Source organism: Meriones unguiculatus, chromosome 1 (genome assembly GCF_030254825.1).
Source record: "Meriones unguiculatus strain TT.TT164.6M chromosome 1, Bangor_MerUng_6.1, whole genome shotgun sequence".
Taxonomy (NCBI): Eukaryota; Metazoa; Chordata; class Mammalia; order Rodentia; family Muridae; genus Meriones; species Meriones unguiculatus.
In genome coordinates, this window is record NC_083349.1 from 82,960,085 (window position 1) to 82,976,661 (window position 16,577).

General features: G+C 43.7%; 1 protein-coding gene across 4 annotated transcripts in view; it reads right to left on the bottom strand.

Moving 5' to 3' along the window:
* Nucleotides 1-16,577, bottom strand: part of Matn2 (matrilin 2) — a 134,805-nt gene that overhangs the window by 113,081 nt on the left and 5,147 nt on the right. For all 4 annotated transcript variants that reach the window (XM_060392962.1, XM_060392960.1, XM_060392957.1 and 1 more), the window contains exon 2: nt 8,657-8,818. In XM_060392962.1, the coding sequence (XP_060248945.1) occupies nt 8,657-8,795 (139 nt within the window). In that variant the 5' untranslated portion in view covers nt 8,796-8,818. The remainder of the gene's footprint in view (nt 1-8,656; nt 8,819-16,577) is intronic.

Sequence of the window (16,577 nt, forward strand, 5' to 3'; positions counted from 1 at the left end):
CTCCACCTCTTCTCCACACACTGAAGGTGCAAAGCCCACTGGTAAGCTGGGGCATATCCCTAGCTTTATGCAGCTTTGGGGAATCAGGGAGGACAGTAAGAGGAGGAGAGATAAGAGGAGATAAAAGGAAGGTGTAAAAAGGAAAGAGATAAGAAACGGTTTTAATAGGGAACAGAAGGAAAGAAGCAGTTGGTATAGGAGCGGAAATCAATTTATCTGTTGGCTAGAAAAGCTTTTCAATCTGTGGCTTGTCGAAAATCAGATACTGCACTTTCTAGAGTTCCCCAAGCATTAATCACAAAACAGGAGAGAGCTGTTCATTTTATACAGTTTGTTAAAATGAATAACAACTGAGGTTGGCTTATAATTAATCAGGCATGAAAATGTATTTGATAAAGAGCAGCATGCCTGTACTGAGAAGTATCTGTGATTCCCTCTGTTGGGGCCATCATTCCACAGATTCTACTAAACATGCATAGTGACTGGGCATGGAAAGAACAAGGAAGGGTTTTACTTCAGAAACTCTTTTGTATGTTTAAAACAATCTCAGAAACCCTATACAGCAACCTTCATTTTATGATCAATTCTAATGATAAAGACACACTCCAGCCCGGATCTCGTAGAGATCCATGTGACCTGCTGCACTCAAGGAGGCTCACTCCCCACGCAGGCGTGGGCTCTACCTCTGCCCTGGGTAGGAAAATGCTAGCAGCTTTGTTTTGAAGTCTCAGAGGGGTGGACCCAGCCTGAAGTTAGTTAATTCTCCAGCTACAACTTTCCCTGCAGATGTTATTCATCTTGAATCCTCTTTCTGGCTCACACACCACAGCACCCCACAAGGCCGTCTTCTTGTCCATTTCTACCCACCTCAAAGATTGTTCTTCTACTGAACAACCTTCTGAAGTCTTCAGAAATACAGCTGTTCACGCTTGCAAATCCGGCTAAGTGAGACTAATTAACCTGTATTCCGACAAGCCTTCATGTGGTTCTGATGTGCCTGGTCCTAGTGCCCCACCCTTCCTACCCCTAAACTTTTCTCCCAATTCTTCCTACTCCAAATCTCCCTCCTCATCTTCCAAAATGTAGTTCCTTGTCACTCACACCTGGGGACAGTAAAAGAGAGCAGAGGATTGCATCTGGCATCCCATAGAGGGGTAAAAAGAAATAGTGACATCACATTTCCTAGATAAAACCTGAGGGATCACCGCTTTTCTCTTCCTTCTGGAGAGGAACAGAGTTTCAGAGAAGAAAACCATTTGAGAAAGAAGTAGTCAAATCAAGACTGGAATTGGGGTTGGCAGATGGCTCAGCAGTTAAGATGCACAAGCATGAGGACCTGGGTGCAGATTTCAACATCCATGGAAAAAGCTGGGAGCGGTGTGTGCATGCCTGTCACCCCAGCTCCATGGGAGCAGAGACAGGAAGATCGATAGAACACACACACACACACACACACACACACACACACACACACACACACAGGAGATAGAGAGGAGTTTGGGGAGAGGAAGAGAGAAAGTGAGTGAGACAGAGGAAGGAGAGAAAAAGAGACTAGAAAAGACAGTAAAAAAAAAATTCAAACTGGATGTGGCTCAATATCTACACATTAACCTTGCATGTGTAAAGGTCCAGATTTGATTCCCCAGCAGTACTAGAGAAATAGGTGAGTAAACTAACACATAAGAACATAAGTTAATATTGATCCAAAGAACAAGGCCAGTCATCAAATATTAATACACTGCTTTGTGGGCAAAACCAATGCCAAGGCTGGAGGTGAGTGGGACTTCAGCGTGATCTGTGCTGTCTGCACAGGCAAGTGCATAGATGTCTCATGCCCTCCATAAAAGTCCCCAGAGAAGAGTCAGCCCCGGCTTAAATCAGCATGTCCTGGACAGGACACACCTATCTCAGCTGGCAAGCCCTTCTTTGCTCGGAGTACGTGCACCACAAAGCCATGCATCCCTTCCATAAGGCTGGGCACCGTTTCTGTGAGGTTTGTGAAAGCTTTGACAAGTTGAGGAACTGTTTAACCTCTCAAAGACTGCTTTCTCATCACTATCAGGCCCACAACAACACTCACCTTTGCAGTGTTTTCTCCCACAGATTAAATTAAATAATGTCTCTACTGTCTCAGAGGCTCACAACTCAACCAACCTTATGTGCTGTGGTCCATGCACAGTACTCAGCCCTCTCTCCAAGGGAGTCACAGTGTGGTGGTAAGCATTAAGCAAGCACAAAAATGACTGGAATGCCGATTTCTGAGGGAGGAACCACTGCTAGCCCTTAAAATATCAGGCAGACAGGGTGGACACCTTGGCAGGGGACCCACAGTGTGTGGTCTACTTAAGGTGGGTCTTGCCTGTTTGGGAGCCGGAGGAATTGGCATTTGACTTGACTCTATCTGATAATGGGTGTCTTTTTGTGTTTGTTTGTTTTTGCTTTTAGTTTTGGTTTTTGAAGACAAGAATTCTCTGTGTAACCCTGACTGTCCTGGAACTGGGAGACCAGACTGGCCTCAAACTCAGAGTTTCATCTGCCTCTGCCTCTCTCCCAAGTGCTAGGATTAAAGGAGTGAGCCACTCAGACCTGGTGATAATGGGTATCTTGGGATTTCTATTGCTGCCATAAAACACCATGCCAAAAAACCAAGTTTGGGAGAGAAGGATTTATTTGGCTTACACTTCTGGATTGCTGTTCATCAAAAGGAATTCAGGACAGGAACTCAAGCAGGGAAGAAACTTGGATACAGGCGCTGATAGAGAGGCCATGGAGGGGTGCTGCTTACTGGCTTGCTCCCCATGGATTGCTCAACCTGCTTTCTTACAGAACTCAGGACTACCAGTCCAGGGATAGCTCCACCCACCATGGACTGGGTCTTCCCCCACCGATCCCTAATTAAGATGTTCTACAAGCTTGTCTGCAGCCTGAGCTTTTGTTTGTTTGTGTGCTTGTTTGTTTTTTTGAGACAGGGTTTCACTGTGTGGCTATGGCTCTCCTGGAACTCTCTCTGTAGACCAGGCTGAAACTCACAGGGATCTGCCTGCCTCTGCCCTCTGAATGTTGGGGTTAAAGGTATATGCCATCACTGCCTGGCTCAGCCCAATCTTATGTAGTGAGGATTTCTCCTCTCAAATGACTTTAGTTCCTGTCAAGTTGACATATAATTAGCCAATACAATGGGGCTTGGCTGAAGAAAGATAGTCCAGGTAGAAGGAAGAAAATAAAACCCAGAAATCTTGGGGAAAGTAAAAAATAAAAATTGTAGTGTGCCAAAACAGCCTCAAAGGATGTAAGATAGGTAGCTTTAATGAGGTCTCCCCAAAAGCCAAGGAATCTCATAGCTGCTGGCATCTGCTTCCCCTCCCTCACCAGCAGCACCAACAAATGTCATTCAGGGGTATTGTTTAAGGATGTGGATAGCCTTCCTATTTGATTATTGGAAGGCAGTGATTGAAAATGTTAGGACTTATCAAGTTATGTGAAACCCTCACTGGTAACAGACTCTCTGGGCCAGTTAATTCCTCCCATTACACTGACAACTTAGGAAGAGTTTAGTCTTCTAATGAACTGTGTGGCAATTTTACACGGCACAAGCAGAGGCCAGAGTGTTGGCTGTCCTACTCTATCAGTCTCTGCCTTACTTCCTTTAGGATTTCCCTGACCTTGCACCAGCATGGCAGTCAATGAACTCCACTGATCCTCCTATCTCTGTTGCTCCCCCATTCCCAACACAGGATTGCAGGTAAATGCACAGCTACACACAGCTTTTTGTGCAAGTGTGAAGGATTCAAACTCAGGCCCTCATGCTTGAGCAGCAAGCATCCTTGCCCACTCATCCCTCTCCTCAGCTACCAATTCTACTGTTTTAATGTTAAACTTAAATAAAGGTGTATGCAAAAATGTAGTAAATGTTTCATAATGCATTGTGATTTGCAAAGAGCAATGTTTAGAGAAATATAAACTGAAATCTTAGACTTTGTGATGGCTATTCTTGGTTGTCAACTTGACTACATCTGGTATTAACTAAACTCCAAAAATGGAGGTTCAGATCTTTGATATAGGAAGATATACCTTTAATCTATATCTTTTGAGCTGGGGTCTTGAGGTAGGAAGACACACCTTGAATCTGGGACAGAATAAGGACAAGGAAGAAGGAAGCTTTTGCTCTTTGCTGGCCTGCACTCACACTGCTGGAAAGTCTGCTCCTCCACTGACAGTGGAGTCTCCTTCCATCATATACTGAAGAGCAGCGGAGACATGCAGTCCTGTGGACTGAGCGACTTCTAGATTCTTGGACTTTCTGCACACAGGCATTCTTGACTTAGCTGGATTACAGCTTGTAAGTCATCTTAATAAGTTCCCTTTCTATACATAGATTCATTCTATAAGTTCTGTTACTCTAGTGAACCCTGACTAATACAGATTGTCTTCATTAGCTGACTTTTAAGTAGTAAAATGACGTTTATAAAGAAGCGTCCTTAAATTCTGTTGCCTGTCCCCTTGAACATCTGTTATTCTCTCTGATGATGTCTGTGTGGGAACGACAGTAGTGGGTCTGTTCCTACACACCCAGCCAGGCTAAGGAGCAGCAGCATTTTCAAGCTTTGATACTCACTTCCTGAGTCTACTGCCATATTGCCACAAGGTACTCTTGTGAAGCAAACATGAATTCTACATGGTGGCATTGCTACAGCGAGGTAGACTACAGGGGAAGGAAAAAATCTCAAGATTAGTTAGTAAAAATAAAGCTAGCAAGACTATTGTGGTGGTTTGAATTTAAAAACGACCCCATAGGTCCATAGTAGGAGCTGTGTCCTTGTTGGAGAAGGTGTATTTCAATCACTTCCTGCTGCCTGCTGATCCAGATGTAAAACTCTCAACTCCTTCTCCAGTACTATGCATGCCTGAACTCTGCCATGCTTCTCACCATGATAATGGACTAAACCTTGAAATTGTAAGACGACCCCAATTAAGTATTTTCCTCTATAAGAGTTGCCGTGGTCATGTGTGTCTTCACAGCAATAAAAACCCTAACTAAGACAGCTGGTGTAATGAGAATTTTAGTTTCTCTAAAGATCCAGTCATGTTATGTGATTGTTTTTGTTTTAATTCCAGGTGTGGGCTACGGGGCCGCTTCAGATTGACCACAGACATTAGCTATGATTGTCTAGTGCTCTAGCAGGAGCGAGATTTGTGCCAGCTCCAGATAGTTTAATTCTGGGAGAATAGAAATTGGAGAGCCACAGGAGGGCTTGTGGCAGTGGCTGCTTCCCCTGTTGCTGTCCCCGCTGCTGTTGGTAAGGCCTGCTGTAGCATTTGCTATTGCTGGCTTGCTGGTTTGCTGGACTGCTGGATTTCCTGACTATGAAGATTAGACGTGCCCCAAGGATCCAAGTCCCTGTAAAGGTCCATGCTCCTTTCCCCTCTAACCTTCTTTCTCTCCTATCTAGTGTTGAGGAGTTGGAAGGGTTATGGTGGATAAGGATTGGAAGGGAGGTAGAGATATAAAAAGCAAATAAAATAGACAAACAAATACACCAACAAGCTGGCTAATGTAGAAATGAGTGAACCCATCAACAACGCCTGGGGAGAGACAAAACTAGTAAAGCAAGCTGACAGCAGAATATTCACGTGGAAAGATCATTAAGAGACTATCCTTTGCACTCACCCTCAGGAACAAAGGGCATGGAGAATATGTGAGCAAATGGGCAAGAACAACGGGGGTTTCTAAAAAGGCTGTTATACTGTGCTGGTTGTCCCGGAAACAGTACACCCCCCCCACCAAACACACCCAACACGCCTGCTGCCACCGCCACCCACCTGATAGGACAGTGATGTACAAAAGATGTGCACAGATGATGCAGGCAGTGTCTGAGAGTAAGACCATGTGTCTTCCAGCTAGCATTTCCTTGAGGGGCCTAGCGAGGAACTCGTAAGGGGGTGCGTGCTGCTGGTAAGGAAGAACCTAGGAGCTCTGGGAACAGCACAAATGTCTTCCCTGCCTGTCTATGTGGCCTTGAAGGGACTTGGGCTGAGGAGCAACAGCTCATTTGCTCTCCTATTGGTCTAAGAGCATTGCGCTGGATGGCACCTGCAAGTCGATGGCTAGTTAGAACCTGACTTTTGCCCACCCAGGAAGGTTGAGGTGGTCTAGAAGGTCCCTCTGGTATAAATCAAAATGATCACCATTCTTTCCCCTGAAAGGCTCAGACTTTCCCTAGAAGCTCTTGAAGTTCTGAATCATCAGTTCCTTGATCTTAGCTTGGCTCAGATCCCCCACGTGAGTCAGGCCAGCATCCTCAGGGCAATATCTGAGTTTGCCTCTGAGCTCCAGGCTTATCCCTCTGCTCAGCCTTGGGGCTCTCCGTGGTCATGGTTTCCATGATCTTCACAAGCACTGTTCCCTTAAGCCAGCTATCATTGAAGTGGTCTGGGAAGCCCTAGGTTCCCTGAAACTCCTTCAGGAGATCCATGAGGTCAGAACTGTGTTCATAACACTCATGTTCACCTTTCATTCTCTCAGACTTTCAAGAGTGCATATAACAAAAAAGGTTGACTGATGTGGCTTTAAATTCCACACTACAACTAATTTCAAGAAACCACTGTCTGTCAAGTTTCATGTGCTGTAAAGGAGACTATGTGAGAAGACTGCTACAAGATGCCTCTCATTTCTCCAGATACATGTGACATGTGTATCTGTGTGCTGTCAATGTATAGCCCGACCAAAACACTCAGTGGCTGAAAATGTAGCTGAGTGTTAAAGCAATGGCCTAGCATGGCCTGTATTCAATCCCAGCACCCAGCTGATGCTCCAAAGTCATCACATATTGAATGAATGAAATGCAGGAATCCATTAATGTTATATTAAACCAGACATTAAAGAGATCCACAAAATTTAAGAGAGAAATACTACTTTTAATAATTTTTATTATTGATAAAATAATTTGTTTTTGTTTTTCCAGGCATGGTTTCTCTGTATAGTCTTGACTGTCCTGGAACTCACTCTGTAGACCAGGCTGGCCTCATACTCAGAGGTCCACCTGCCTCTGCCTCCCAAGTGCTGGGATTAAAGGCATGAGCCACCATAATTTGCATCAACATAGTATGGATTTATTGCTGTTTTTTATTAACCAATATTTTTTAGGTTTCACTTTGATTTACTGGTACAGTAACTTATGGTAATTCTAGCCCACAAAGAAGCTCTTTGAAGTTCTCGATTTGTTCTTGAGTATATGAGGAATATTCCTGAGATCAAAAAGCTAGGAGGACATGCTCAGATGGCAGCCTGGTGGCGCCCCCACCTCACTGGACACTCGTCATGGAGGCTGCTGATCTTCAGCCTCCCACACTCCAGCGTACGTTGGTCACAATGGAGATATTCCAGGTAGAGGAGTAAGGGAAGAGAGGAGTACGCTGATGGGAGAAATGGGTACACGGGCATTTTTGACAGTGGTATATGTGTGTGTATACACATGTTTATGTGTGTGTAGGTGCATGTGTGTGCAGGGTTGTGTAGACCAGAGGTCAACATTGGGTGTTACTCCTCATGACTCCATCCACTTTGTTCTTGTGAGACAGCCTGTCACTTGCCCGAGGCTGGCCAAGTAGGTGAGTCAACTAGCCACTGACCCTACAGAGCCGCTTGTCCCGGCTCCCCAGTGCTGGACACAGCACACAACACCATATCAGGCTTTTAAAAAAAGCATGTGCTCTGGTGATCAAGCTCATGTCCTCATGCTTGCACAGCAAGGACTCTACCAGCTAAACCACCTTCCCGACCCCATTTGTTACTGAGACCCTGACTTAAATACAGATATAAAATACACATGTTTATGCTTTTTAAGCCTAAAAAGTTTGAACAAAAACTTAACCTAAGTAGGCTGGGCATGGTGGCACATGCCTTTAATCACAGCACTCAGGCAGGAGGTAGGCACAAGCAGATCTCTGAGTTTGAGGCCAGCCCACTCTACATAGAGAGTTCCAGACCAGCCAGAGGTATGTACTGATACCCTGTTGATAAATAAATAAAATAAATAACCTGAGAGACAATTTTGTTTCTACTCAACATTCTGAGAAATGCTTGTAAGCAAATAACCAGGGAGTAAATTATACTGAGAAACACCATAAATGTGGCCAAAGTGACTTATTTCAGGACTACAGTGTGGCCTGAACAGTGTTCCAAACATGGGAAGAAATGCAAACACACAGAAAACAGAAGATGCCCTCCTGTGAAGTTGAAGAGAAGGTCACATGATTGGGCTGAGCCTGGCTGGCAAGTGTGGCTTTTCCACCCTGCTTTTCCCTATACCACCATATGCTGGCACATGGACAGATCTATCCAGACAAGTTTAATACATTTTTTTCTCATAACACCCTGTCCAGGCAAGTCCAACAAGGATATTTTCAGAAGAAAATTCCTTTTCTCTTGTGTATTAGAGCAAAGTCATGAGCCCAAATTAAACCCCAAGGCTTTAAAATAGAAGCAGCTTAATTTTACTGTGAAAACCTGGATGTGCCAATTGCCAATGGGATTCCCCCAGTCCCCAGCACAGCCAGCAGAAGAGACAGAGGCAGGAGTGTCCCCAGCCCAGGTGCTCTGGTCCAGGGCCCTCCCCCACCACAGCACTGCCTGCTGCTGTAGGCTCCACTCACTCACCCAGAAGTGCCGTCTGGGGATGTGTCCTGATATGTCGGCCTCTGGAGGAGAGCCTGGCTTGGGGACGCTCTCTGGCTCCAGCCGGGAAGAGAAGGAGTAGCTGCCCAAGCACCAGCAAGAACCCCAACATCTTCTCCATCTTCAAGAGGAGCAGAGGCACGACTGTAATACAACATAAGAAAAGCAAGTGAGATTTCTGGGTGTCCATAACATCAGGACGATGCAGCACCACCACCCTGATTTTTCATGTCCCAAACTTGCCACTTATTTGGTTTTTCCACTTTCAAACTTGAGGGTATCACATTGGTTGGCCAGGGCCTCTGGAGTACTCTTGAGCTGGCAGAAGCCATGCAGAAGTCCATCATTACCTTGGATCACCAATCTACCTTGAAGGTTTTTATCAATTCAATTTATTATCATAGGCACATTCTACATCTTAGATTTGAAAAAGGAAAAAAAAATCCTAGAATTCCAGGTAGTAATGGTCTTTCTACCTATCAACAGCAAAGCTTCATAAATTAATAGACATTAATATTCCCAGAAATCAGTGTGGAGCTGACATGGGTAGTAGCCCCTTACGCCCGGCTTCCCACCTTCTTTTGTTTTGACAGAGTATTGCTGTGTAGCCCAGCTTGGTCTTGAACTCATCATCCTCCTGCCTCAGCTTGTGTCCCAAACCTTTCTACATTTATTAAGAGGGAGCATGACACAGTGACTGAGGCCTGTGCCCTATGCTGGTCTGGGTTCCCATACCAGGAATATCGAAACGCTTTACTTGTATTAACTCATTCATTTAGCTAACACTCTTCCTTCGTTCCCAAAGGCACACTGAAGTTAAGTAGCTTGCCCAAGGTCACACATAACATCAATTAGCAGAAAACCAAATTGGCCCAATGTAAAATCCCCAGGTGCCCATTCATGAAAGGCCAAGGCTGTTTAACTGATAGAGGCAGAAAGAGGGCAGGGTTGAGGCAAAGACCAATGTCAGGAATTAAAACAAACAACAGACCCCCACCACTGCTCAGCAAACAGCTTTTAGGAGCTGGCTGATGAACTTAAGACTGTCAACTCCTGAAACTTTTTACTCAGCATCAATATATATATATATATATATATATATATATATATATATATATATATATATATATTTTTTTTTTTTTTTTAAAAAATGGGCAATGAATATTCCGTGCTTACTGTGCCAGGCTCTGGGCTTTGAAAATACTAACTGACTGAATTCTTACAGTAACTCAGACAAGCACATTTCCTAAAGTCACGTGGCTTATCAGAGACTCGTTCATTGTAGATAACTTTCGTCTGTCTTCCCACACTTAAATAGTTTCAGTCCTCTAGTTGAAGTGGCCACTTTCTATAGCTTTAACTCTGAGATTCCTTCTGAAGAGAAAAAGGGGGAAAACTGAGACTATCTCGCCTCTTTTTCTTTTTTCCTCCATGTTTTCCTGCATGCAACTCCTCTGGCGTCCAGAAGAGGGCATCTGATCCCATGGAACTGCAGCTACAGACAGCTGGGAGTCACTGAGAGTGCTGGGAACTGAACCTCAGTCCTCTGCAGGGGCTGCTAGTGCTCTTCTCTATTGAGCCATTTCTCTAGCACTTGCTTCTTCTTCTAATCGTAGAGCCTATCACTTGATTTCATAATTACTTGATATTAATTGCACAGTTTGATATGATGCTCTAAAGGTGCGGCACCATCTGTAAGGGATTTACCGCATCATATCTTTCTGTGTCTGACTCGTTTCATGTAGTTGAAGGTCCTCCAGTTCAATCTGTCTTGCTCCATAGATTTAACATCAACAACTCATGTTATCAGGCTTGGGGACAAGCACCTTTACCCACTGAGGCATCCCACCAGCCATGTCTGCTGTTGTTCTCATCATTCTGTATTTGAGCCAATTGTGTATACATGTTGATCTATGGTTTCTGAGACAGGGCCTCACTATATTTCTCGGGCCAGCCTCTGAACTCACAAAGATATCCTCCTGCCTCTGCCACCCAAGTGCTGGGATTAAATGTGTGTACTACCATGCCTGGTGCTAATCTAAGATTAAAAATGGTTTAAACACAAATTTACTAAACCAGAACAGTTCCTAGCTATACTCTAAATATTTATCTTTATATTCACAGGCAAGTATAATTCTTACCCCTTATCAAAGAAATTTCTCAGTCCCACAATGGTGGGACTCTTTAATCCCAGCGCTCAGGAGGCAAATGCCAGGAGGATCTCTGTTAGTTTCAGGTCAGCCAGGTGTACAGAGCTAGGGCTACACAAAGAAACCCTGTCTCCACCACCACCACCACCCCCCCAAAAGAAAAAGAAACAAACTTTTCTTAGCTACAAAGACCATTACAGAAACCACAACTAAGAGATCAAGAGATTGTATAGTGCCCAATCCCAGCCAACATGTGTACAGCACATTTTTTCATGGAAGGCTCAGGAATCACTGTGGAAGAGGGGGTTGAGAGAAAGTAAGACAGGAACAAGAGAGGCAACACCCATCAAGTCTCATCACGGCCTAAACAAGACCTGAACACCACCACCGACAGACAGGCTAATGTGAAGGGGAAGTGCTCACAGGACCTGAAGCCTAGACAAAGAACAACAGGCTATTGGGAAATGCTGAGGGTGACAGCAGTGGTCTTCCTGAGGGAAGAGCTCTGCCTTCCACGTTAGCATGGTTTCCAATACCATGTGGTTAGATCATGTACATGCAGGTAATGTATACAGACTGAGTGGGTTGTATTTCAATGAAAGAAAAGGGAACCATGAGGAGCCATGAATTTGACAAAAAGCAAAGGTGCATGAGAGAGGATTGGAGAGAGGAAAGAGAAAGGGAAAATGATGTAATTATAATTTCAAAACAATAAGTTATTATAAAATAGTTTAAGGAGATACAAATCCCTAGTATGCTAATTTTGTTATAGATTATATAGCAGATTATTATTATTATTATACTAACCCATAAATGCATACAACTAAGATAATCATAAAATTTCAATTCTGTCTGTGATTGTGTGTGTGAGGTACATACATGGGATCTGCTGTGCTCACGTGTGCTGGTAGATGTGAATGTCAGAAATTTATCAACTGTAAACATCTTCCTCCCTCTCCTGAATCCGAATCCCTCACAGGAGCTGGAGCTGGTTGTTAAGGCTAGACTGGTTAGCAGTTGTTAAGGCTACACCGGCTGGCAGCAAGCTGAAGGATCCCCCTGACTCTGATGCCCAGTGCTGAGACTCTGGCCCATTCATTGCTTTATGTGTATTGTGGGGATCTACCTCACAACCTCAAGTCTGCTCAGCAGATACTTCACAGTCTGAGCCATCGGCCTATCTCCTGACTTATTATATTATCATTCTGCACTGAAGACAATTAGTAGAGAATATACATACATTTCGTCACGGTGAGCCATTTCACTATCATAAAACCAGCTCATCTGTGCACTTACAAAACAATACAAGTTCATAGTTTTTCAAGTTTTTCCGTGTGTTTATTTTATGTGTGTGTGTACTTGTGTGTAATACATGTATACTAAGTGTGCACAGGAAACTCAGAGGGCAACTTGCAAAGCTTAGTTTTCCGCTTCTACCATGTAGATTCCAGGAATCAAACTCAGGTTGTCAGGCTTGGCAGCTTTATCCACTGAGCCATCTTATCAGCCCCAAATCCACAATTTTTAAATATATATAAGCATCTGAAAGTATTTAAAGTTTTCTTATTTCAAAAGGAAATGTCATGATAAGTCACAAACTAGTAGAAAATATTTATAAATATGTATGATAGATTACTTGTAAAGTAAATATAAAAGATATATATCATTTTTCATAAACAAAATGAACAACCACTTCAAAAGTCCAAAGGTTTGAAGAGTCACATCATCAAAGAAGATATCTAGAGGATAAACATGGAAAGATGTTCAACACACTTAATCATTAGGGGAATACAGGTGAAGGCACCACGAGGAACCTCAACAAATCCACCAGGACTTCCCCAACCAAATGATGCAATGAAGCACCGAGAGGATGTAAGGAACTGGAACCCTCATTCTTTGTTGGCGAGAATGGAAAACTGTGTCATTTTGGAACACAGCTGCCAGATTCTCATAGTGTTATACCTCACCAAATAACGCAGCACAAGGTGACCCGTTGCTTCCATTCACCCATGCTTTTAGCATCAAGAGTTCCATTCCCTAAGACACACTTCAACCCCAGGAAAAGCAAACATTGTGTCCTCTATCAGCCCAGGTCCTCAATACTTACTTAGAAGATAAGAGTGTACACCTGCACAATAACTATTTCTCAGATGCTTACAGAGGCTGTATTTTTAAAAGCGGAACACTGGAAACAGTCCAATGACTATCAACTGATGAATGGGAAACAAATTATGGTACATCCACACACCAGACTCCTCCTGAGCAACTACAGGAGTGATCTGCTGGATGAATCTCAGAATCACACTAAATGAAAGCAACAGACACAAAAAAAGTTATATAATTCTTTGATTATATGAAATTCAATAAAAGGCAAGACTACATGGCAAAAGCAGGAAGCAAATCAATGTTTCTAGGGGCCTGTGGATAAGAAAAGGAACCAAATAAGGAAGGGAATCCTAAGAGGCTGTGGAAATGTTTGCATTATTGTTATGGTGGAGTGATGCATTTGTTGAAATTTATCAGATTGTATCCTTTAAAATTAATGAATTCTATTGTATGTTAAACTTCAAAAAGCTATTAAAAATTTTAATGGCAACAATGAAGAGCTGGAGGAAGAAATGGAATGGTGTGGAACACTGTCTTCTGGTCATGACATGACCATAGCTTGTCACAGCTCTCAGGAGCTGTGGTTACCTACATAAAACCTCCACAAGGCTGGATGGGCCTGTTAATACTCCCCCATGGAGGGGAGACAAGCTCCCAGGACCTGTCCCTTCTGAGAATCTCTAGGTAGCTAATGGTTGCTAGGAGAGGAAGAGACATTTTCTTCTGGTGTACTGATTGTAAGCTGCCCACATTCCTGTAACATTAGAACACACACACTAACAGACACACACACACCATACACATGGAGGCGGTGCACCAGACACAGACAGGCAGGCAAGGGAGATGATCAGGAGCTACGACAGCTTGCTTCTCAGACCTGGAGATTTGGTTGGGAAGAGACAACTCTGCAAGGTTGTCCTCCATCTCCTCGAAAACCCCATTAAAGCTTTTGAGACATGAATGTAGAAGAAGGATGAGCTGGGAAGAGAAAGGAGATGATTGGGAACAGGGGGGGGAAAAGAAAGGGTAATGGGGGCCAATATGGTCCAAATGCATTGGATGTGTATCTGAAATGTCATAATGAAACCCATTACTATTCATAACTAATATATGCTAATTAAATAGAAAAGATTGTATATAACTTCATAATAATGACAATATTAGCATCAGACAATATGAAATTTTTTACATAATAATAAGCTGATGCATGTCCCTGGGTCAATGGTGCTTTCTTAGTTGGGCATTTATAGCTGCTGGCATCTGAAGAATATGGATCATCTCTAAGTGGAAAATGAAATGGCTTTTGAGCATATGAGAAGAACTTTTGTGTGGGAAATAGAGGTTCATTCAATCTGAACAGCCTCCAGTAAAGCATCAGGGAGCACAGAAGGAATATTTTGAAATAATCCAAGCACTTTGACTTTTGTTTTAGCCATTTTTCTCCTCTCCATGAGACAATGAGTTCTTTCATGTTGCTTTACCAAGAGGCTGGGGCAGAGAAAGGATACATCTCTGACAGCTAGGGTCCTTCTAGGCATCGCCATTCTGACTCACCAGGCAAGCCAGGATGCCTCCAAAGTCAAGACCTGTGGTCTTGAGCTGAGAGACCTGACTCTCGATACTCATGTGACTTCTTCACTTGTGTGTCATCATCAGCAAGAGACATGATGTGAAAGTGGCGTCTCTTCCAAAACAAGACCACAGGGAACCCTCTATCCTGAAAAGTCTACAGGCACTGCTAAGCCCCATTCACATAAGAAAAGAGTAGAGGGCTAGGGGTATGGCTCAGTGGGTAAAGGCCCTTGCTGTCAAACCTGACAGTCTGAGCTCTATTTCCAAGACAAGCTGTCCTCTGACCTCCACGCGTGTGTTTACATACATACACACAAATACATATGACAGAATTTTTAATGTAATTAAGAAAAAAAGTGGGAAGGGCACTGGTGTTTTTTAGTCCTATTGCAGTCCTGGCAGGGAACCAAGTATTCTGCAAACTGTCATCTCATTTGATCCCCACCATCATCCTGCAAAGAAGTAAGATGTTGCTTTTGTGTATGGAACACTAAAGTTATAGGGAGAGACCCTCGAAGGCCTCAGAGCCAGTTAACTGGCAGAGCCATGAAGATGCTACCCCTGCCCCCTCTCAGGCAGTCAGAGAGAGACAGAGGGGCACAGGGTCAGCAGCTGTGTCTGTCACAGACATCTGTCAGCACATATGCATATATGACTTCTGCATTCACAGAAAACCAGGCTACACTGAGAATGAACCTCAGAGGCAGGCCTCTTCCACCTTTCTTCCATCTATCATGAGAACTGCCATCTCCTGCATGGCCAGCAAATGGGAAACAAATGTACGTTAAGAGATAAAGGCACCCATGGTACACAGGCAGGTTGAAATTTTAGACCCTGGTTATTATCAAGTTGACCTGACATGATTGCCTATGATGACCAGAGGTCATCATTTGGTGCCAACTCAGCTTGTCCAGACATGAGCTCGTCTTCTCCTGTTCAAACCCTTTCATGGTCAAGGTTACCTCTTGGCTTACTGGTCCACCTGGACCAGTAACTGCAAACTAGTTTCCACCTGCCCTCTGTATCCTGAGTGCAATCAGGAGTGAGCAAACTCCACCTTCTCGCTGCTTCCTTCCTGTCTTCTAGCTGCTTCCACGGCTGCAGCCAATTTTGCAGCCCAGGCCTTTCATACCCAGACTCTTCCAGGTGCCCCTTCACCTGTTTGAGGTCCATAGATGGTCTCACTGGACAAATGGCACACTCAGGCCCTCCATGACTGACCACTGGCCATCTCTCCAATGTGATGTTCCCACATTTACCTGAGGTTCCAGACTGTTTTGCAGTGGATGTCCTTGCTCATGTTGGTTCCGTGGCTGTCATTGCCTACGTGGTACTCTGCCTCATGTTTGTCACCCAGGCAGTAAGTTCTCACAATGTTGTCACAGATCCATACTGAAGACATTTTTAATTGTGAAACAGCATATGAACTTAGAAATAATGGTGTGTAATGAAAAATATTCTACAAAACAAAGTTCTCTGTTGTTTCATAAAATGATGTTTTGAATGTTACTTGCCTCTCTAACACAGATGATATATTACACTAAAGATCTTCTGAGGCTCCTAGCATCTTCACTCCCAGGTTGTTTAGAACACAGCAACGTTTGAATCCATATATTATATGTCACTAGAAGTTTTTGGGGGGTTGGGTTTTTTGTTTTTATTTTTATTGTTTTATTTTTGAGACAGGGTTTCTCTGTGTAGCCTTGACTGTCCTGGGATCACTTTATAAGCCAGGCTAGCCTTAAACTCATAGAGATCTGCCTGCCTCTGCCTCCCTGAATGCTGGGATTACAGGTGTGTGCCACCAGAAATTTTATCCTAGGCCAACAGTCCTAACTTATAGGCCATATGGACAGTTGGATCTTCAGGATGTTCTGAAAGCATACATCCACACCACTTAGCTATGCATTTGTTGCTCTTTTAAAATTCCCCTTAAGGGGCTCAGAAGTTAGGAGCACTTTTCCAGAAGACTGAAGTTCAGTTCCCAGAACTTATTTCTGGCAGTTCCCATAACTTTAGGTTCAGGGGATCTGAGGACCTCATCTGGACTCTATGGGAACCCATAAACACACATG